Source organism: Nannobrachium achirus, assembly GCF_963921795.1.
Source record: "Nannobrachium achirus genome assembly, chromosome: 9".
Taxonomy (NCBI): Eukaryota; Metazoa; Chordata; class Actinopteri; order Myctophiformes; family Myctophidae; genus Nannobrachium; species Nannobrachium achirus.
Window position 1 is genome coordinate 6,869,634 of NC_137818.1, and position 23,749 is coordinate 6,893,382.

Genomic DNA, 23,749 nt, shown 5'->3' on the forward strand with positions numbered 1-23,749 from the left:
ACGCCAGAGGGGGCGGGGCTTCACCCCGGAAAGGGCGTGTCCTCCTCTACGTCACAGCCGTTAATAAAAAAAAAAATCTCCTTGAGCCTGGCGCCTTTTTTTACTCCTTTATCTGGAACACAACGAGACAATAAGACTTTACACCCGTCCTGACTAGGTAAGAAACTAACGCTTTTATTTTGGCATTATTTGTTTGATTTTTAAAAAATATATTATTTGTGTGATTAGTAGTGTGTGTGCGTGTCTTTTTAAAAGGAGTATGTCTGTTGTTTAAAGGGGCGGGTTGTGCTGCTCCGTGTGTGTTTGTTGCATTTCATGCACTGGTGTGTAGTTGAAAGAAAGGAGAAACGTTGAAAAAAAAGATTACATGTATATAATATATAAATGTTGTTATTTGTATTATATATATTTTTTTGTATAATTATTTTGTCCTGAAATGCGTGTGAATGTGTGCGTGCGTGTCTTTTTAAAAGGTGTATATTGTTTAAAGTGGCGGGTTGGCTGGTTGTTGGTGTGTAGTTGTGAGAACACAGTGGGGTGTGTGTTACGTGCACGCTAGCGGTGTGTAGTTTTAGTTGTGTAGTTCTCTGGAGAGCAGCTTCGAGACTTTTAAAAAACCGGGCAGAACCGGAGCATCAAACAAACAGCGACTGTTTCATTAATATTCATATTAATTACATTAATTAATATCCCGTCGGTCGAAGCTTGGTTTTGTTTTCTTCATTTTTTTAAAAAGAATCTTGGGAGAGAGATTTGAAGGAAGAAAAAGAGAGAAAAAGGTAATATTTTAATTTTTAAAAATCCGTTAAAATGTTTGTTTATGTCAAACTAAACGGACAGAATTGACGGTTATTTAAAAGGCGGGAGGCTTGGCACTCGAGCGAGCCTGTAACACAATATAATGTCTTAATATAAGAACGCATGTCGTGTTTTTTTTGTCGTGCAGTCTAGTCGGTTTTTTGCACGATTTAAAACCGCGTTTTTTCGACGCCACCTTGATTAACGTTAACTCCCAATGCGACGGCTTGTATTGTATTTATTTTTTTATCGTGCGTCGATTCGGGTCGTTTGGAGTGATTTAAAGGTTTGTTTTGTTTGTGTCGGTCGGAGCAGGAGGTTAATGTGTGTGTGTGTGTGTGTGTGTGGTTTCTCCAGGCTGCTCGAGCCGCCATGGCAGCCATAGATGTATTTATTAGCCGTGGTGGGTAAAAGTACTCAAATGTTTTACCAGAGACGTCAATTGGGTATGGCAAGCTATGGCACGTTTTGTCGGCTCTCTGGGCCTAGCATTAGCAACATGCTAAACAAGTCTGGGACAATACAACACCATATGTACCATGCTAAATGCTAAGCTAGGATAGGTTATATTTAAAAGGCGGGAGGCTTGGCGCTCGAGCGAGGCTGTAACACAATATAATGTATTAATATAAGAACGCATGTCGTGTTTTTTCTTTTTTTTTGTCGTGCCGTCTAGTCGGTTTTTGCACGATTTAAAACCGCGTTTTTTCGACGCCACTGCGATTAACGTTAACTCCCAATGCGACGGCTTGTATTGTATTTATTTTTTAATCGTGCGTCGATTCGGGTCGTTTGGAGTGATTTAAAGGTTTGTTTTGTTTGTGTCGGTCGGAGCAGGAGGTTAATGTGTGTGTGTGGTTTCTCCAGGCTGCTCGAGCCGCCATGGCAGCCATAGATGTATTTATTAGCTGTGGTGGGTAAAAGTACTCAAATGTTTTACCAGAGGCGTCAATTGGGTATGGCAAGCTATGGCAGCTGCCATACCTTGGCTACAGGGGGAGGAAATAATAAAATGTACTTTTCATCGTGCCTGTTGCTAGGGTATGGCAACATGACTGGTGTCAAGACGCCGCTGTGTTTTACTCCAGTAAAAGTATCGATACTGCATTTTTAGAAGTACTGTTAACAAGTAGTCTGTGATTCAGAAATTTACTTGAGTAGAAGTGCAAAAAGTATTGGCAAGATAATGTACTCAAAGAAAAGTACCAATAGTAAAAGTACTCGTCTCGTTATGCATATTATGTCCCATTTTCATGTTAAAAAGGCAATTGAAAATGTCAGATCTGCAAGCTCACACAATTGAAATCATATTTGTAGTGGAGTAAATAAAAATACTCAAAAGTAAATACCTCAAAATAGTGGAGTAGAAGTAAAAGTAATTGACATTGGAAATACTCAAAAGTAAATACCTCAAAATGTTAAGAGCAGTACTTGAGTAAAATGCCATGGTTGATGGGATCAAGTTGCTTTGTAAATTGTTGATCCGGTCCTGGGTCACTCTGTACACCGGATACGGAAACTCTCCCTTTTTCTCGCACGTGTGTGTGCGGTGTAAAAACAACCGGATGCAGTAGGCGGGCTCTAGACCGGATCACACCGGTTTGAGGGGAGAAGGCAGAAGAAGGAGAAGGGTGCTGCGGGTGAAATGAAAGCCTGCTGAAGAGAGGTTAGATAGATGGTGTAGTCGGTGTGCTTAGCGGCGATTATTTCACACAAAACGCGACGTTTTTTTAAATTAATTTATCGTGCATTATCGTATCGTTTTTTTAAACGATTAATAGGAGCGATTTAAAGGTTTGTTTGTTTGTTTGTTTACTAAGTGTTTGTGAGAGAGGGTTTACATGCATGTATTATGGCTGCTATGGCGGCTCGAGCTGGAGAAAAAAAAGAAAAAAAGGACGGATCTCTTGAGAGCTTGTAGATCTTTTTTTTTTAATCATCTCTTATTCCTCGGCTTCCCTTTAGCGTCAAGTAGCAGCACAGCATAGTCATTGTAAATGTGTTTTAATTAATGCACCATGCAGTCAGTGCGTGTTTGCAGTATGTGTGCGTGCGTGCAACCACGGGTCAATTTAATCCGTGCGTCGATGTTTATTTTATTTTAAATTATTGGATTTGTATTATTTATTTTAATTTTTAGAGCTTAACATTTGTATATAAATATACATTTCATCGTACCACACACATATAGCCGTCGTTATATTATTATATAGGCTATGCATTTGTTATAAGCTTGGATATAATGATATTATGGATCATTTCAGTGGTTTCATATTGTTTTAGCTGTGTTTATATTGATCTAATTCATTGTGTGTGTGGGAGTGGGGGGGGGGGGGGGGGGTGTTACCGCGTTTTGTCGGCTCTCTGGGCCTAGCATTAGCAACATGCTAAACAAGTCTGGGACAATACAACACCATATGTACCATGCCAATGCTAAGCTAGGATAGGTTATACAACTGCACAGCTTGCTGCTAGCAGGCAGAGTTACTCAGCTAGACTATGATAAATACTTGGTGCAGACTGTGGGGGGGGGGGGGGGGGGGGGTCCTGCAGTCCTGCATTGACCCTCCTCCTCCTCCCCAAATGCAGCCCCATACCCCATATAGCCCACTTTAGCCCTAGTAGTCTAGATAAAGTCCTGTATGTTCCACTGCTAATTGCTAACACACTGCTATTGGGTGTGTGTGTGTGTGTGTGTGTGTGTGTGTGTGTGTGTGTGTGTGTGTGTGTGTGTGTGTGTGTGTGTGGCTAGATAGCATTTATTTTAGGTTTTAGAAGTTTTTTTTACTAATTAGGTGCGTGGTCTACCTATGTTATTGTTTTTCTAGATTGATATTCCTATGCGTTTGTTATATTGTTGTTAATGTACTGACATATTATCTTGTGCTTATTATAGTGATGTGTATTACCTGCTTATTGTAAAGTCGCTTTGGATTAAAAGCGTCTGCTAAATGCATAAACTGTAAACTCTGTGTGTGTGTGTGTGAGATCATGGATGCAACAAGTCGCACACTCCGTAAAATTCAAAGTCATTAAATTGCCACTTTATAAATGTACAGATAGAGATGATAACCTGTAGGCACACAACACTATTTGGGTTAGCTTGGTTGTGTTGAGTGAAGAAAACAATGCTGCACATTAAACTAATCATCTGGGGACCCCCCACCCATTTGCCACCCCCATACATAAATATACAATGATACCAATCATAATAATTTGGGGACTATGACGAGGATTATACAGAGGTGAACCCAGCTACGTGTGTGTGTGTGTGTGTGTTCCCCCTTGTATTGCCCACTGCTGTGATGTTAATGTCAGATTAGGTCAATCACAATCACATTACTAACTATGTATCATGTGTGTTTTTGTGTCAGATCGTCCAGCTGAGAGAAGATGAGTGGAAAGGCAGAAGGCGAGGAGAAGAGGGGCCGTGGAAGACCCCGCAAGAACCCTGAGGAGAAGACCGACGTAGTGAGTATTCATCCATCCATCTTCAACCGCTTATCCGGAATCGGGTCGCGGGGGTAACGGTTCCAACTGAGACTTACAGATTTCCTTATCCCGAGCAACTTCCTCCACTCCCTCAGGGAGTATACCGAGGCGTTCCCAAGCCAGTTTGGAGATATAATCCTTCCATCTGGTCTTTGGTCTGCCACGGGGTCTCCTCCCAGTGGGACGTGCATCAAGGACCTTCCTAGGAAGGCGCTCGGGGGGGGGGGGGGGGGGGGGGGGCATCCGTACTAGATGCCCGAACCACCTAAGCTGACTCCTTTCCAAGTGTAGGAGTAGTGGTTCTACTCCAAGTCTCTCTCGGGTGACTGAACTTCTCATCCTATCTCTAAGGGAGATACCAGCCACCCGTCTGAGGAAACCCATTTCGGCCGCTTGCACCCGCGACCTTATACTTTCGGTCATGACCCACACTTCATGACCATAGGTGAGAGTAGGGACGAAGATTGCTCGGTAGACAGAGAGCTTTGCCTTCATGTACATTTAATTAATGGTTCACGTTGAGCATCGCCCTGCCTTCCTCTCGTGCACCAGATATATTAAAAAAAAGAAAAACTAACAAAACATGCAGTAACCAGGGTTAACAGAACAGACATCAAAACCTTGTTGTTTACTTATGATCCCAGTGAAGTGGCAATTTCAAGACTTTTCAGAACAGTTTAATGCCTAAAAGTTATCAACAAACAAACTATACTACAAAAACTGGTCAAAATTTACCAAATTGTCAATTAATATGGTACATACAATACACACCATTCAAAGGGCTTTATTGGCATACTTTGCCAAAGCAGTGTACACAATACAATCTGAACAAAATATGTACAGGTGAAAACAGTTTTCATGCATCACGGTTACGTGCAGGCAGAGCAGGGATATATATACAATGGTTTACTTTTTAAGGTGGTTGGGTTCCATTTGATATTCTTCTCCTATCACAGCAGCTCACGAATCTTGCTGCTGTGTTTGCACATTGTTTTACTTCACCCAGCAGGTATGGGAGTTTTTCATCATTGGTCATATTTTCAAACTCTCCTTGGGTGGTTATGATTTGTGGGAAGTATGTGTCTCTGATGTCTTGGTACAGCAGACAGGTGGTTAGAAAGTGTAGTTCAGTTATTTTGTGTGCAGTGGGTGCAAAGTCTGTTTTCTCTCGGGAGCCAGGTATGCCTGTGACGTCCTTTCTCGATTGCAAGACTGTGCTCACTGAGTCTGTACCTAGTCAAGATTTGTCTTTGTTTTGGGTCGGTCACTCACACGAACTACTCTAGCAGCCAGAAGGCATTCTTCTGATGGGCGTGAGCACTTTGATCAGACCTGAGATGATATGACCTTCTGACCCCCGGTCCTATGAGTCAGACAGGCAGCAGCCGTGAAGCCGAGAAACCCCCCCCCCCCCCCCCCCTCCCTCCTCTGTAACCTGAACTCATTCAGCTAGTTGTAAACCCCCCCCCCCCCCTTCTCTGTAACCTGAACTCACTCAACTACTTGTTATGAATGGACTGTGAGTGTGAGATGGGGATGGTATGATAAGCGATATTATCGTTCATCGTGATAAAAGACACTCACGATAATCGTATCGTGGAGATTTAATTTATCGTGATTATCGTCCTCCTTCATGCACTGGAATCAATTCACCTTTCATTTGCCGAGCTGCATATCCGGCACCACTTAAACCAGGGGTCTTCAACGTTTCAGGCCAAGGACCCCTTAGTTGAGAGAGACATGGAGCAGGGACCCCCACAACCTTTTCATAGATTCCATATACAGTAGTTTAATCGTTTGACAGCACGATCATCAGTGTATTTTGGATTCATATGTGTTTTCAGATATTTAACCACTTGAACCGTCAATACTTTATAAACTTCACCTTTCACTCTGTATGTGCTCTTTTTTCCCCTCTACACCAAACCTCTTTGCTGAAAATAGCCGATCTACAAGCTCACAGCGCAAGGCGTTGTGAGCTTGTAGATCTCGGGTGTTGGACTCGGGTGTTGCGGCGCGCTGTGAGCTTGTAGATCGGCTATTTTCAGCATCTCAGCAACCAGGTGTAAAATCTGCCGTTACGGTGCCATCAAGACTCGTGGACAAAATAGATTTTAGTTGACTAAATAAACTCTAGATTTAGTCGACTGAAATCTTATATTTAGTCAACTAAAACTTTTCCATGGCTTAAATATGACTAAAACCAAATGGAATTCCCTGACTAAAACATTACAGTTTTGCAATAAAGCCAACACTGGTCTGCAGCCACTCTCGTCTTTCACAGAGTCATAAGTTCATCATAAGGTTCCCTTCAGCTGCCTTCTGTGATGTTCGTTCATTCATTCACAGGTTTCCTTTTTTGCAAACTTGTAGATCTGCTATTTTTGAAACATCAATTTCTTTTATTTATTTTTACCCGATTTCCTTTTTTTTTTTTTTTTTTTTTTCAGATCTTTGAATATCTTTTTAAAAGCAAACATTTGTAACTCAAATATTTGCTTCTGGGGGTCCCAGGAACAACATATTTTGAGATGGGCGTCTGCAGCCCATGCAAATACATGTAATGTTGAGGGTTAATTGACAAGAAAAAGTTGAGAACCACTGATGTGGAAGGATTTAGAAGACATTCATGGAATCGGGTCAAAATATTCAAAGACTTGCAAAATTTGCACAATTAAATAAAGAAAATGGCAGATGTATTGAGCTTGTATATCTGCTGTTTTTTTTTTTTAAAGAGATGCAACTGAGACCTGAATTGATTGATTCTCCAAATGCCAGTAGTACTGCCTGGCAGTAGGGCTGGCAGTAGAGCTTAAATCAGGCCAACATATGTGAGCCCGGCCCAGCCCAGCCCGGCTGAAAGCCAGCCCGAGTTCAGCCCAAAGCCCGATACATAATTGAGAATTGGAGGCCGACACAGCCCGCAGCCCGACATTATAAACAAGCTTATTACCCGGCTTGTTTGGATGCTTGATTCTGATTGGTCGAGCGCTGAAATCAGCGGTGAATTATAGGGGTATAATGACCGCTCCGCTCTATAATTCACCGCTGCCTAATCCAAAGGCTCAGAGCAGCTGCTGTATTCAGGCTGCACTGCGTGGATTTAGTGCCGTGTCCAACATGGCAGCCATGTAAACAAACACACAGCGTCATTTACAACCAAACGTTGCTCTGAAGATTGTTTTAAAAAACATTTGAGGCGAGAAATAGACGACGCAGTAACCGAAAATGGATTCTCTTTGATCAGCACTTACTTGTTTTCCAAGGCGACCGTGTTGGCGCTCGGGGGGACGCACTTTCAGCCGTCTGTAAACAAGGAAATACTTTGTTTTGATTTTAGTTTTGAGTCAAATTATTAATTTTATGTATTAGCCTCGGGGAATTATTAGCCCGGCGTGTCCATATAAGCCATAATGACCAAGCAGCAAGACCTTATCGCATACTTAATTGATGCAGGCGGCAGCAGCCTTTTTTTCCTCATAAAATATTGGTGATTCGTTAAGAACAGTAATTCTACCTCCGCCCGCTCTGCTCAGGCAGCGCTTTTATGCACACGCCACAGCAGCCACACACACACGCACGCAGTCACACGGGAGCACACTCACACGCTCAACTGTCTGATAGTTGCGCTGCAGCGCACTTACAGTCACACGCTCAACTGTGTTAGACATCATGATGCCGCGCTGCACTTGCCTACCGGATTATAAAAGCCCGACCCAGCCCTAAGCCCGACATATACGTGACAAATTGAGCCCGGCCCAGCCCGCGCCGCGCCGACCCGTCGGGCTCGATCTGAACTTTTAAGCTCTAGCTGGCAGTAGGGCTTCCGGTAGGCAGGGCAGCTTCAGTTTCCCAGTCCTTCTGAAGAAGCCATCGGCACAGAACTGCCACAGCTCCATAAAAATCTACACCACACGCTGTAAGACTCACTACTCAATGATTCTCAGTCGTGTACCAAAATGCTTCTCAGGTCAAATATTCATATGCAATTAATTAATCACAAAGCCACTTATTGGATAGTTTTAATATTTGAGTCCCAGCCCTAAAATAATAAGTGTTTCCCGTATTGTTGTTGACTGTTTTTCTCTCCTCTCTCCATCCTCCAGGAGCCCAGTGGTTCTCCGTCTCCCAAGAGGCCCCGAGGACGACCGAAGGGCACCAAAAACAAGAGGCACGTAGCGGTGAAGGCCAAAGTACGTCTGTTTAGATTCTACCTCACTTCTTACCTCACTTCCTACCCCACTTCCTACCTCATTTCCTACCTCACTAGTCTCGCGTAGCCAGACAACTATTCCACAATCTCCGAATGCTATATAGAGTCTGGAACGGCAGCTCCCGAACGGCGAGTATGGGAAGTAGCCAGTGCTGCACTGAAGTGTAGTCCCATTGGAAACGTAACAGAAACACAATAGCTCAGACAAAGTCATTCGAGCGGCCTATTCTTGTTATGAGTATATAGTTTAAGAAAACGTTTGAAAACAACATGGATGTAACACCAACAACACCAGAGAAAGACGAAATAATGCCCCAAAAAATAAAGAAAGGAGACATAACGCTTCCAGTAGGACTTGTTATTGCTACTGCACCAAGGGAGCGGTTGCGTCACATCCGCTTTATCTCGCACTCATCATTTGTATTCGGGTTTACCAGACTGTATGCCGGGAGCATTTGGCCAAATCGCGGACGCAACAGTCTGGCCACGCGAGACTACTACCTCACTGACCTGCATCAAAGATATTTAATGAAGTTAGCTCAACCTCATTGGATCTACTAGAGCAGTGTTTCTCAACCTTTTTTCTGCATGGGCACACTTTTCATGTCCCAAGAATCCATGTGCACACCAACATAATACAGGGGTGTAAATATCGTCACTGTCGTGTCGGGAAGAAACCTTGTATCTCCAAGTTTCAAATTCATACGTTTCTTCGCAAAGTAAAGCCCTGCTTCATCATACAAGGCTGTCGCACAACAGTAGTGAAAACAGCAGATCTACAAGCACACAATGCTTTGCGCGTTGTGTGCCATACCATTTGTAAGATTACCATACCATTTATAATCTTTCAGACTGTGGTCCCAGCTCTCTTCAGGTCATTGGCCAGGTCCTCCCAAGTAGTTCTGGTCTGATCCCTCATCTTTCTCATAATCATTGATACCCCACGAGGTGAGATCTTGCATAGAGCCCCAGACAGAGGGAGCTTGATAGACATCTTGAGCTTCTTCCATGCTCCAATAATTGTGCCTACAGTTGTTGCCTTCTCACTAAGCTGCTTGCCTATTGTCCGGTAGCCCATCGCAGCCTTTGTGCAGGTCTACCATTTTTCCCCCCATGGTCCTTAGACAGTCATTGGTCTTGCCCTAGTGGAAAAGTTGGAGTCTGATTGATTGAGTGTGTGAACAGGGGTCTTTTATACAGGTAACGTAAAACATGGGTCAATAGGATGAATTAATACAGGTAATGAGTGTAGAATAGGAGGACTTCTTGAAAAATATTTGACAGTTCTGTGAGAGCCAGAATTCTTGCTGATTGGTAGGCGTATCCAATACTTTATTTCTTGCAATGAAATGCAAATTAATTATTTAAAAATCATACAATGTGATTTCCTGGAATCTCTTTTTAAATTCTGTCTCTCATAGTTGAAGTATACATATGATTAAAATTGCAGACCTCTCCATTTTTTGGAAGTGGGGAAAACCTGCTAAATCAGCAGTGTATACAATACTTATTTCCCCCCATTGTATTTGGTTTTCCACCCGATGCTATGAATGGAGGATAAGCCACCCTTTGAAGAATACAAACAGATTTACAAATGAGAAAAGGGAGTGAAGGACTTGAAATCAGGGCGTCCTGAGCACATATATACTCTAATAACGGTGTGGACAGGTCTTAAAGATCACTTTGTGATCACAGTGGACGGTAGGTTCTAGAGATCATTTAATAGATCTCATTTAACGGTGTGGACAGTGATGTGAGGGTAAAGGAACCATCAGATCTGCCTCCCTGTCTGTGTGACCCCCCCCCTCCTCCCCCCCCCTCCCCTCCCCACAGCCCCCTCCCCTTCCAAACACAGCCCCAGTTCTTCTCTCCTTCACATCACCATGGCAACAGCTGATTTCTCCTCTCGCCCCAACCCTCTGTCTCCCATTCTCTCTCTCTCGCTCTGTCTGTCTCTCATGCTCGCTCTCTCGCTCTGTCTGTCTCCCATTCTCTCTCTCTCGCTCTCTGTCTCCCATTCTCTCTCTCTCGCTCTGTCTGTCTCCCATGCTCTCTCTCTCGCTCTCTCTCTCTGTCTCCCATTCTCTCTCTCTCGCTCGGTCTGTCTCCCATTCTCTCTCTCTCGCTCGGTCTGTCTCCCATTCTCTCTCTCTCGCTCTGTCTGTCTCCCATGCTCTCTCTCTCGCTCGGTCTGTCTCCCATTCTCTCTCTCTCGCTCTCTCTCTCTGTCTCCCATTCTCTCTCTCTCGCTCGGTCTGTCTCCCATTCTCTCTCTCTCGCTCTGTCTGTCTCCCATTCTCTCTCTCTCGCTCTGTCTGTCTCTCATGCTCGCTCTCTCGCTCTGTCTGTCTCCCATTCTCTCTCTCTCGCTCTCTGTCTCCCATTCTCTCTCTCTCGCTCTGTCTGTCTCCCATGCTCTCTCTCTCGCTCTCTCTCTCTGTCTCCCATTCTCTCTCTCTCGCTCGGTCTGTCTCCCATTCTCTCTCTCTCGCTCGGTCTGTCTCCCATTCTCTCTCTCTCGCTCTGTCTGTCTCCCATGCTCTCTCTCTCGCTCGGTCTGTCTCCCATTCTCTCTCTCTCGCTCTCTCTCTCTGTCTCCCATTCTCTCTCTCTCGCTCGGTCTGTCTCCCATTCTCTCTCTCTCGCTCTGTCTGTCTCCCATTCTCTCTCTCTCGCTCTGTCTGTCTCCCATGCTCTCTCTCTCGCTCGGTCTGTCTCCCATTCTCTCTCTCTCGCTCGGTCTGTCTCCCATTCTCTCTCTCTCGCTCTGTCTGTCTCCCATGCTCTCTCTCTCGCTCTGTCTGTCTCCCATGCTCTCTCTCTCGCTCGGTCTGTCTCCCATTCTCTCTCTCTCGCTCGGTCTGTCTCCCATTCTCTCTCTCTCGCTCTGTCTGTCTCCCATTCTCTCTCTCTCGCTCTGTCTGTCTCCCATGCTCTCTCTCTCGCTCGGTCTGTCTCCCATTCTCTCTCTCTCGCTCGGTCTGTCTCCCATTCTCTCTCTCTCGCTCTGTCTGTCTCCCATTCTCTCTCTCTCGCTCTGTCTGTCTCCCATGCTCTCTCTCTCGCTCGGTCTGTCTCCCATTCTCTCTCTCTCGCTCGGTCTGTCTCCCATTCTCTCTCTCTCGCTCTGTCTGTCTCCCATGCTCTCTCTCTCGCTCGGTCTGTCTCCCATTCTCTCTCTCTCGCTCGGTCTGTCTCCCATTCTCTCTCTCTCGCTCTGTCTGTCTCCCATTCTCTCTCTCTCGCTCTGTCTGTCTCCCATGCTCTCTCTCTCGCTCGGTCTGTCTCCCATTCTCTCTCTCTCGCTCGGTCTGTCTCCCATTCTCTCTCTCTCGCTCGGTCTGTCTCCCATTCTCTCTCTCTCGCTCTGTCTGTCTCCCATTCTCTCTCTCTCGCTCTCTCTCTCTGTCTCCCATTCTCTCTCTCTCGCTCTGTCTGTCTCCCATGCTCTCTCTCTCGCTCTCTCTCTCTGTCTCCCATTCTCTCTCTCTCGCTCGGTCTGTCTCCCATTCTCTCTCTCTCTCGCTCGGTCTGTCTCCCATTCTCTCTCTCTCGCTCTCTCTCTCGTATGCTATGCTATTTTACTAGTACTCTAGTACAGGGGTTCCCAAATTTTTTTAATCCGAGGCACCCCTACTACATTATAATTTTCACTCCCAGCACCTTATATTTATAGCATATCGTCGTTGTCGGGTGGAAACCTTGCATGTCCAAAACCGTTCGTTTTGTATTTATCATCTATAAAATGTAATAAAATAGTGAAAACGGCAAATCTACAAGCACACAACTCCTCGCATCGCGACTCACGAGGCGTTGTGCTTGTAGATCGGCTGTTTTCACTAGTTTTGTGCGACAGTCTTGTATGATGAAGCAGGGCTTTGCTTTACCAAAAGACGTACACATTTGAAACTTGGAGATACGAGGTTTCTGCCCGACAGTGACGATATTCTAGTGATTATGGTTCGAGGAAAACATTGAGATAATTGCCATTTTGGTTAGAACTGACTGAAAATAACTTTGTACTTAGAGTTTAAAATGATACTAAATATTTTTTCAAGTGTCCAAATGAATTCCAAATATTATCAAATTATCTCGCGGCACCCCTGGACTGCCGTCTCGTCACCCACTTTGAAAACCCCTGCTCATGTAAAGTAAAAGTATCAATACTGCCATGTAGGAATACTTTTGTCCCAAGTAAAAGTCTGGAATGTATAATGGACTTGAGTAAAAGGACAGAAATATTGCTATTAAAATTTACCAAAACAAGTAGAAAGTAAAGTACTCGTTATGCAGAAGAGTTTTTGTCTAAAACATTTTTCTGAAATGGATCAGCTATTTTCAATTGGCCGAAATGTACGGTATACAGGGTTGAAGTGGTTAAAGTATGCATTGTAGCGATCAGCAAAATCTACAAATTAACTAATGCAGGGGTCTTCAACGTTTTCAGGCCAAGGACCCCTTAGTTGAGAGAGAGAGATGAAGCAGGGACCCCCACAACCTGTTCATAGATTCCATATAGTTTCATCGTTTGACAGCACAATCATCAGTGTATTTTGGATTCATGTCAATTTGTGTTTTCAGATATTTAACCACTTGAACCGTCAATACTTAATAAACTTGACCTTTCCCTCTGTACTTGGTCTGCTCTTTTTTCCCTCTACACCAAAGCTCTTTGCCGAAAATAGCCGATCTATAAGCTCACAACGCCTCGGAGCGAGAGGCGTTGTGAGCTTGTAGATCTGCCATTTTTGGCTAAAGTTCTCCGAATATTGACACTAGGGTTCAAGTGGTTAATATAAAAAAGTAGGAAAAAAAAACTTTCTATCACTCAAAGATTTGGAGGACCCCCTGTAGCAACTCTGAGGACCCCCTAGGGGTCCCGGACCCCCTGTTGAAGACCACTGAACTAAAGTTTCCAAATAGTTAAAGTGGAGTAAAAGTTTTCATTCAGGATATTTGGCGTTGCTTTATTCCATGTGTCGTATCATTTTGTTTTGGTTCTCTCAGAACAGCTGTCTGTGTTGCCAGAGTTCACGAGAGAAATAAGCAACGGTAGTTCTATGAAAAACCAGGCCAAAAGAAGCAACCAATATTAGGCCACGCGAGCGCTTGGTTTCTGCAAAAACGGCCGGTTTACAAGGCAGCGCGAAGCAACCCACAAACTACCAATATTCACAAAGCAACCCACAAACTACCAATATTCACAAAGCAACCCACAAACTACCAATATTCAGAAAAGCAACCCACAAACTACCAATATTCACAAAGCAACCCACAAACTACGGTACCAATATTTACACATGAGTTGGCAGATGATAAACAAGCCCAAAGTATCTTATAATGAGCAGACATGGCGACACTGCCAGCTCTCTCCCTCTCTCCCCCCTCCCTTTCTCTCTCTCTCTCTCTCTCTCCTCTCTCTCTCTCTCTCTCTCTCTCTCTCTCTCTCTCTGTGTCTCTATGTCTCTCTCCCCTCTCTCTCTCTCTCTCTGGCCAGGTGTCCAGTGAACTGGAGTGTCCTCCATCTCACTTCCTGTCCTCCTTCCACATAATAGAACCAATGAACCCAATGAACCCTTATCTGTGCATACTAGAGGCAACACTGCCCTCTGCTGGCTGTGAGCTGCAGGCTTCTCTAGGAAAAAAACATATAATAATTAAGCATCAATGGGCTGTAACGGAAAGAAACTTTGCCTCTTCCTTACTTTCTTCACAGCTCTTAACAATCGTACTATAATTAAAGCTCTGCTCCACTAAGGCCCCATTTACAGGCAGCCAAGTCCAGCCTGAATCAGAGCTGTGTCGCATATAGGATGGGACGATATGAAAATGTCATATCACGATAATTGTGACAATAGAAATCACTTTTTACGCTTTTTATCACTATAATCAACATCCATTATCCTGGGACCGAACATTTGCCAAAAAATAGCTGATCTACAAGCTCAGAATGCGTTGCAACGTTGCAATACATAAAGCAACATAGCTTTTATGTATTGAGATGCACTCTTGCCGATTTCTTAAGAGACTCGTCGCCAATTGCAAGATATTATTTGGGGCCCATGATGATAACCTCTTCTTCCCACTACTAGACTAAGGATTTATATTGTCTGTGTTATTATTGTTTACAACCACAATTATTCACGTGCTAGTTTTACTAGTAGGCTAGTGTAGGCTTAGAAGCCTTTTCAGAAGTTAATTTAATGTTTCCCATTTAATGATTTTCCTTTATCCTCATCTATCTTTGCGCTAATGCACGCAACTGTTTTCGCCAGGTTTTTAAGGTCTTATTTTAGTTGTTTCTCATAAGCTCGCGACCCTCCTTGCCCATACGGCCCCCACCGTTTTGCGCTCAGGTTCACCGGGAAAACCATGGTCGCAGCAGGAACCATGAGGGGTCCCTGGACCACCCTCTGAGGACCCAGTATCAAACATATAATTTTCCGAATGTCTGTCTGAGTGAGTGTCTGTCTGTCTGTCTGAGTGAGTGTCTGTCACAGCGTTTCTCCTCAGTGGCTGGAGCAATTGATCTGAAATCGCATCACCATTAGCATATGAACACACCTGACATAACTGTGAAGCCCGTTTTGTCACTTTCACAAATCATATGCTGTATATTAGCATTTTTATGGTGTATCTATTCTGCATCTAGCATGAGGCAACGTGTGTGTGTGTGTGTGTGTGTGTGTGTGTGTGTGTGTGTGTGTGTGTGTGTGTGTGTGTGTGTGTGTGTGTGTGTGTGTGTGTGTGTGTGTGTGTGTGTGTGTGTGTGTGTGTGTGTGTGTGTGTGTGTGTGTGTGTGTGTGTGTGTGTGTGTGTGTGTGTGTGTGTGTGTGTTGTGTGTGTGTGTGTGTGTGTGTGTGTGTGTGTGTGTGTGTGTGTGTGTGTGTGTGTGTGTGTGTGTGTGTGTGTGTGTGTGTGCTCTGATTGTGCGCTGGTCTCTAACGGCTCCCTCTCTCTGTGTTCCAGAAAAGCAGCCGCGGCCACCACAGTGACCACACCCAGTGGAAAACGCCGGGGTAGACCCAAGAAGGAGGTAAGACACATCCTTAAACCCAAGACGTTCCTCAACCTGTGGGGCGGGACCAGCGGACCACCCCAAGGGGGGGGGGGGGGGTCCCCAAATGATTTGTGGCGGGGGTCCCCAGATGGTTAACTTAATGTGCAACAGTAAACAAACCAACTCAAAGTTTAAGTGTATAGAGGGTATATGCACATTTCTATAGTGACAATTAATGACTTTTTAATACCTCTGAAATGACAAATTAAACATTGGCCAAATTGTCAACTAATTAGAGGCAGAAATTGTGAAAATAGCAGATCTAGGTAGGTACTTTATTGATCCCCGAGGGGAAATTCAAGCTCACGCCAGGCGTTGTGAGCATGTAGATCTGCTATTTTCACAATAGAACCGTGTTATACAAAATGTAATGCCTCAACTCTTAGTGCTCGTAGGGTGGGGGGTCCCCAGTTAAAATATGATTATCAGACATTGACATTGCCCACCTGCCCCCTGGCAGGTAAATAAAACCTTCGGGCAGGTGGAGTTTGCTTTCAGGTTGCCCGACCGGGCAAGTGATCATTTGAGAGGGGATGCAACTATCTATAAACACAACACCAGATATCGGTCCTAAACACCTGAACATGACCAGCGCACTGTGTCTTCTAGTCTGTGGAATGTAACAAGTGTGAAACCATATACACATTCAATCGTAGCTAAGTAGGCATTTGGATTTGGAGGTATTGAGGTATGGCATTTCTTTAGCGCACAGCCCCAGAAAGTAAAGAAATAAGTGTTAAATTGAGAGGTCATTAAAATCTTACCTACCGTTTCATTTTATAACAGACGATTTACTTTTGGGACAAGTGGGCATGACTTCGGGCAAGTAGAACATGACCTGTACTTGCCCGATGGGCAATTGCCTCTGATTATTTTGGGGGGTCGTGGCCTGAAAAGGTTGAGAACCACTGCAACCCATCAACCCATGCGACCGTCGCTAATCCGAATGACACCCGCAAATGGAAACTGGCTAAATTTGCTTTGTCTTAATACGCATTTCTGATCATTCGCTTCCCTAATTCGAATAAGTTTATGAAAACATGGCTTGTGTTGGCAGGAGATGATATGTTGTGTGTGTTGTTTATCATCCTCTGTAAGGCTGGACTGCATTAGAGACAGACACACACACACACACACACACACACACACACACACACACACACACACAGTGACCCATAGTTACCCTGCTAGCCTGGCCTCTGCTTTTTATCAATGAGAGGGTTGCCATGTTGGCTTGTTTATGAGCAGCTTTGGGCTTGTAAGTAATTACATTTATTTTGGCTTGTCTTCTAAAGTGCAGTTGCTTATTTTGGGCTCGCCGTGCAAGGCTATGAACTATCGTCTGCTTTGAAAGTGTCAAAGAAAGCAGACATTTTTTTAAAGTGTCTGGTTGTGAGCTTGTAGATCTGCCATTTTAACCAGAGGTTAAAAGTACTAAAAATCGCTGCTGCTGCTGCTGCTGCTGCTTCTTGAGGGCTCGTTTTGCTTTGTCTCTTCTGGTGAAATCTGGCAACCACAGGCTGCATTCTCACTGACTCACTGCAGTGTTTTTGATTGATTGAATATTTTATCAGACAAAAATGGAGAACAGTACAAGTATAGTCAATACAATAAAAAAAAATGACATAGGGCTGTCACAATTATTTACATAATCGTTCAATCACAATTATTTTAGGCAATCGCAATTATTTTGCATAATCATCATAATTGTTTCCATGTTGAGAACTGTTCATATAGTTTCAAACACAAGTGTTTTGAAAGTTTTCATTAGTGAAAATAGCAGATCTACAATGTTCTTTTTTTAAGTATAAAGTTGTCATATATGTCAGTACTTTCTTTGTATATTTACTAGGTTATGTATATTTACTAGGTTATGTGTCATATGATATCTACCACGTGAAACCTCAAAGGCAACAAGCCAAACAGAAATGTAATCGTCCCAAATAAGTCCTTATGCCTCATTCACACTACAGATATATAGTTGAACGTTTTGCTTGGTAATGCAATGTAATCTCAATGGAAACCAGCTTAAAAGGCTGGGCATGTCGGCTGTCCTTGGAATCCAGCCTTTAAAGCTGGTTTCCATTGAGATTACATTGAATTACCAAGCAAAGCGTTCAACTATATATCTGTAGTGTGAATGAGGCATTAGTCTTTTTTTTTACGTTGGAAGTCCTTGGTCTTCAAGTCATGTGAAACCTGGCAACCACAGGGTGCATGGCGGCTGACTGACTCACTGCAGTGTGAAAGTGAAACCTGGCAACCGCGGGGTGAGTGGCGGCTCACTGACTCACTGCAGTGTGAGTCACTGCTCACTGCTCACTCATCACCCTGTAGGAAAAGGTGTTTCCCTCGTAGCAGAACCACTGTTTGGAACGCGTTTTAATACCGGTGTTCTCATTGATGTTGTTGGCTCAGTGTTCACATGGGGAAGCTTGGATGGCAGCAGTGCTGAATGAGTCACAGGATGTTGTGGAGGGAGGGAGGGAGGGATTGCTGTGTAGCGTCTGGAATGGAATTTACCTCAAACTAGGGCTGCACAATTAATCGTTTTTAAACCATTTAGGGTACACATTATTGTGCATCATTATTTTACGCTTTAACTATTGAAAAATAGACGATCTACAAGCTCACAGTGCGGCACCGAGTGCCGCGCTGTGAACTTGTAGATCTGCTATTTTTGGAAAAATCGTGAAAATTTGAATTTTGACCCGATTCTATAAGCGTCTTTTGAATCCTGAGTTTTTTTTTTTTTTAAAACCTCTGTTTCTATGTCAGCAATCTGGCCAGCCATCGTCAAAGAAAAGGTCCTTTTCACTTAACTGGAGCTCAGTTAGTCTGTTCTTGAGAGACTACTATGTCAGTGGTTCTCAGACTTTTTTCATGTGAAGGACCCCCAAACTGATATTTATTTGGTCACGGACCAGCATCTCAAAATATCTAGTTCCAGGGACCACTCAGAAGCAACATTTGAGTTACAAACGTTCACTTTAAAAATACATATATTCAAAGATTTGCACACATTTTCACGACTTTTTCAAAATGGCAGATCTACAAGCTCGCAGAGTGCCGCGCTCTGAGCTTGTATATCTGCTATTTTTCTATAGCTAAAGCATTCAATAATTCTAGGCCTAAATGGGTTAAACCGAAATCGCGATTTGGAGTCACGCAATTAGCAAATCGCAAAGGTGCATAATAATCGCAAAAGTGATTTCTGTGTGACGGTGGCTCCCCTCCTCTGTCCCCTGCACACATGTGAAACTTACGGTGTGTCTATGGGGCGCATTTTATTCCCCTTTATGTAAGCAAGGCAGTGACGTACGGTACTTTCCTCCTTGACAATAATGAGAGGCAGACAAAATCATTACTGAGATTTTTCTGAATATAAAAATGTTTTATATTGCTAATAAGCAAAAAAACAATCTTTAGAAAATACAACTGAACTGAATCAAACCATTTGCATGAATGCCAATTTGCCTAGTTATTAATAATCAATTTATTTTTAAACTTATTACTCAATAAATATTAAATGGAAACTTCGGAAGCTTGACTTAAGGTAATGAAGTGATTTTATTTGGTTAATCACGCAAATCGGTACACAGTATGTCTACACTCATGTCCTAAACCTGGATCTGTCCCATATAGCGCCACCATCAGGCGGATTTTTTTCAAACACATTTTTGGACACTGCTCCTACACATTTTGCCCTAAAATCACACCGCGACCTGAAGGTCGCTTATCTCCCGATTAGGGAGTCTTACTGGTTATATAGTCCTAGAAATTGGGTTAACCCATTCAGAACGGGCACACATTTTGTGTATCATTGCGAGCTTGTAGATCTGCTATTTTTGAAAAAACGTGAAAATTAGAATTTTGACCCGATTCAAGTGTCTTTTGAATCCTTCTAAGATTTTTTGAGCGGTGGTCACACCGTCTCCATAGCGTGGCCGTGTGTGTATCCGTGTGTGTGTGTCTGTCTGTATGTAGCCTCTGGTGTATGTAGCCTGAGTACCCTGTGTGACCAGAGAGGTGCTGTTGAGTCTAGTCTGCCCTGAGCATCAACTGCAATAGCAGTGGTGGCCTGAGTGACATGCATGGATGGATGGATGGATGGCGCTCTCTCTCTCTCGCACGCAAGCAAGCACCCCCCCCCCCCCCCTATTAATAATAATAATATTATTGTTATTATATTATTACCCATATATTTGTTTTGCTGTTGCGCAGCCTCCACGACCACCGCTCAGTTCACGCGGGTGTGATTTTTTGTTTGAAGTTTCTATGTCAGCAATCTGCCAGCCATCGTCAAAGAAAAGGTCCTTTTCACTTAACTGGAGCTCAGTTAGTCTGTTCTTGAGAGACTACCATGTCAGTGGTGCTCAAACCTTTTCATGTGAAGGACCCCCAAAATGATATTTATTTGGCCACGGAACCCCATCTCAAAATATCTAGTTCCAGGTACCACCCAGAAGCAAAATTTGAGTTACAAACGTTCGCTTTGAAAATACATATATTCAAAGATTTGCACACATTTTTACGACTTTTTCAAAAATAGCAGATCTAAAAGCATTCAATAATTCTAGGCCTAAATGGGTTAAAGTAAAGTATCATTATTCTCTCTCTTTCAGCCCGTGGTGGAGGAGAAAGCCTCTCAGGAGTCGTCCGAGGCGGAGGGAGAGGAGGAGGGGGGAGAGGAGGAGGAGGAGGAGGAAGAGCAGTAGAAGACCACGCCTACCTCACATGACCTCATCATCAACGCCAACATCACTACGACTACATCTCCCATCATGCAACAGTAGACCGACCACCACAACCACTACATCTACCATCATGCAACAGCGCAACAACAACAACAACCGCAACGGGGGCTGCCACAAAAAATACAAACAACGACCACAAACAAAACTATGGACTCTCTCTGTGTTCAACGCGTTAAAAAAACGAAACAAGAAACAACATCTTTATGGAAAAGAATTGTAGTGATTCTTTTCAAACGACAGGTAAAAACTGTTCATGTTCTGTTCTTCACGAATAAATGTTTCATTTGCGTTTAAGAATTAAGTCTTTTATACTGGACGGGAAAAACACACGACGCTCTTGAACCAAGGAGCTGGACCTTTTCTTGATTTTCTTTTTCCCTTCTCATTCTCGTTTCCCCCCTACCCCAGAAAAACGGTTTATTCTTTCCCTCTTCTCTCTCCTAGCGTGACGTGATATTCCTTCGTTTTGAGACGGTTAGGTGGACGCTTAGGTGGACGGGGTTCCACGGCTTTCGATCTCTCTCTCGCGCCGTAAATGTATTTTTTTTTACTGGACAATATTTTACCTATAATAACTCACTGTTCTCGTTCATGTTCTGTGTGTTTGTGTTGAAGTGGTTTAAATCTTTACCCAGTAAAATGCGTACGTGTGTTTCATGGAGGGAGGGTGGGGGGGGAGGGGGGATGTATGCGTTTTTTTCTACATAGAAACGTAACTAACAGTCATGTGTCTAAAAACTGTAACTTCACTCTTTCTCAAGTCGTGTTTTTTTCTTTTTCTTTTCTTCATCCGTAGTGCAGCGTTCTTCTTCCCCCTCCCCACCAGCCCCCTACTCTTTAATCCTATTGGCTCTCCCTAGATCAGGGGTTGTCGTCCTATTGGCTCTCTCTCTAGATCGGGGGGGGGGGGGTTTCTCCAAACTCCCCCCGAACTCTGAGAATGTACAAAGTGTAACCTCCTTCCTCTTCTCCGCATGGAGGCGCCGTGTCGGGGTTCCGTTTTGTACACTTTTCAGAGTTCGAACGAAACGGATGACGTCCGCGTGCTTTTGCCAGGGGAAGCGGTTGTCGTCGGGTCGAGACTCGTTAAACGTTAAGTTGAGCCCGTTGTTGTTAACTTCAAAATGAAAAGCGATGAGTTGTTGTGGCGGCTTATCAACGATTTAAGAAAAACTAACTCTGCTCATGCATGGTGGTCTTTCAGGATAGTTACTAGGGCTGGGAGTGAGCGACTGTCTTTTTTTTTTCTTTTTTTTTTTTCAGGGATTTATTTAAATTTTTATAGTAAACCGCTGTCAACACTGTCCTCATTGTGGGCCCCTTACTTTTTCTTTTCTTTTCGGGCTTGTTTTTCCAATCGGATCGAGGGCTGGACTTTCTTTTCTTCTCATTCCATGAACGGTTTACGTGCGTAGGACACGGGAGAATGGCAGATCTACAAGCTTGTTCCTTTCTTTCGGTGCGTCGGGAGAGTTGCGCGGCCCTCCTCCCGTGAGCTTGTAGATCTGCCGTTCTCCAGCGTGCGACCGGCACTCGCGGTGCGTGTAGATCTGCTGCTCTTCGTTGCGCGGTGCAAAACGCCTGGTTGATTCAGTTCTTTAAAAACGATAAAACATACTTTATCTAGCTAAACGCTAACATGACAGATACACTCTCCCACATAAGAACCCGGGCTTGAGTTTAGGTCTTTTTGTTAGGCATTAGGGTCTTTATTCCGTCTGTGTCAGGTTGGCACCGCTAAACTTAATCGTTTTTTTCCTTCTTAACTGATCTCATAGGATGTTTGTACGCTGTCTTTTCTCCGGGGAGGGGAGGGAGTGGGAGAATGCTGTTTATTTCGTTTTTTTTTTTTCTTCTTTTTTGGTTTGTAATTCTCTGTCAGGGAACCTCTCATCTGGTCACAGTCCAATTACTGGGTTTATTTTGTTGTTTTTTTTGTTCGTTTGTTTTTTTCCACAAACCTTAAAAAAAGAAATCGCTGCTACAACCTCAGTTAAAAAAAAGAAAACAAAAAAACCCGGAAAAACTGCAAAACCGAGACCGTCGGGCCGTTCACAGCGCCCGGCGAAACCTTCATACCTCACAACAACAACGAAATATCGCTTAAGAAAGAAAAAAAACAACTTTTTACAATTATAGTTCTGTTTAAAAAAATAAAAAAAGAAGAAAAAAGTACAAAAAAAAACTGGTTTCTGTGCGTTGATGTTCTAATAATAACCTCTGGTTAGGATTGTTTTTTTGTCTTTATTACGTACATAGTCTTTATATTACGTACATAGTTCTGTGTGTTCTGTTGAGAAGAGAAGAAAAAAAATAAGAGAAAGAAAATGACGGTGTGTGTGTGGTGCACAACTGGTGGTCCTCAACACTTTGAGGACCACTTAGGGCAGGGTCCGGGGACTCCAGAGGTACCCTCTCAAGCGAACTCGAGCGTTCCGTTGGCGCTGCTCTTCTTGAGAAGTTCGAGGTGCGACGGTTTGTGTTTTCCCTCGCGCACACGAGAGGAGATCCGATAAGTGTAGAGCGACGGTTCACCCCCCGAAACGACTTGTCAAGTCTCCACGGGGCGAGTTATATCTATGCTAGAAAATCTGATATTTTGGCGGGTGAACGATCCTTAATATTTTGACTCCTTTCGTGTACGTACACACACACACACACACACACACACACACACACACACACACACACACTCCCCCAGGGTGTGACATGGAGGCTTGTTGTGCTCGTGTCCGGGTGAAGTGGTCCTCAAGGACCATTTTCTTTCTTTTTTTTCTTTTTCTTTTCTTCTTTTTAGTTTTAAAGAAATGTGTGAAGCATCGTCAGGGAGAAGAGAAACCTGTCAGCTTTAAGATTAAAAAAACTGTTCGCTGACTGTGGTAGATAAGAAGAAAAAAAAACATTTAGCAGGTTGTGTTTTTATCCTTTCAATAAATAAATCTTTTTCTGGTGCACTGAAAAAAAATAATAGAAATGTTGGTTTGGATTTTCATGGACAAAAATGTGTGTTTTGTTTTTTGTGACTTCGACACTTGAAGTTGTGGGTGTTATCATTTTTTTTCTTTTTTTTTTTTTGGTCCATCAGTCAGTCATTGGCCCCGCCTTATCCCCCCACCCCCACCCCTCGTTAATCAATTCCAAAAAAAATGGGCTATTAATAAAGTAATGGTCATTTATTGTTTTTCATAATCTCGCGGCTATTTTAATGTTAACACCATCGCCCCCCCCCCCCCCTTCTTTACAGGAAGCAGTTGATATCGTCTTGCATACGTTCATCCATAAAGCTGTAAATTCAGAATTATGACGGGATCACTTCTTTTAATGTACACTGTCAGAAACATGTCAAATGTACAATGTCTATATTTCTATGGTGCCCTACGAGGACAATTTGTATCCAGAAATCGTCAATAAAGACAAGAATTTATTCTC

The 23,749-nt window shown here is 43.5% G+C and overlaps 1 protein-coding gene across 2 annotated transcripts; it reads left to right on the forward strand.

Moving 5' to 3' along the window:
• Positions 1–616: 616 nt before the first annotated feature.
• Positions 617–23,749, forward strand: hmga1a (high mobility group AT-hook 1a). Of its 2 annotated transcripts, none has more exons than XM_080734023.1 (5): positions 617–779; positions 4,173–4,269; positions 8,397–8,487; positions 15,478–15,539; positions 20,189–23,749. In XM_080734023.1, the coding sequence occupies exons 2-5, from the start codon at positions 4,192–4,194 to the stop codon at positions 20,279–20,281; spliced, it is 324 nt and encodes a 107-aa protein (XP_080590149.1). In that variant the 5' UTR covers positions 617–779; positions 4,173–4,191; the 3' UTR covers positions 20,282–23,749. The 2 variants fall into 2 exon arrangements, with proteins under 2 accessions (XP_080590149.1, XP_080590150.1); XM_080734024.1 differs by lacking the exon at positions 617–779 and adding an exon at positions 2,364–2,592.

Bases quoted from the DNA above. Each gene is read 5' to 3' on its own strand.
- hmga1a (XM_080734023.1), top strand. From the start codon at position 4,192: ATGAGTGGAAAGGCAGAAGGCGAGGAGAAGAGGGGCCGTGGAAGACCC. The intron at 4,270-8,396 runs GTGAGTATTCAT...TCCATCCTCCAG, and splicing joins CTGAGGAGAAGACCGACGTA to GAGCCCAGTGGTTCTCCGTC. The intron at 8,488-15,477 runs GTCTGTTTAGAT...GTTCCAGAAAAG, and splicing joins AGCGGTGAAGGCCAAAGTAC to CAGCCGCGGCCACCACAGTG.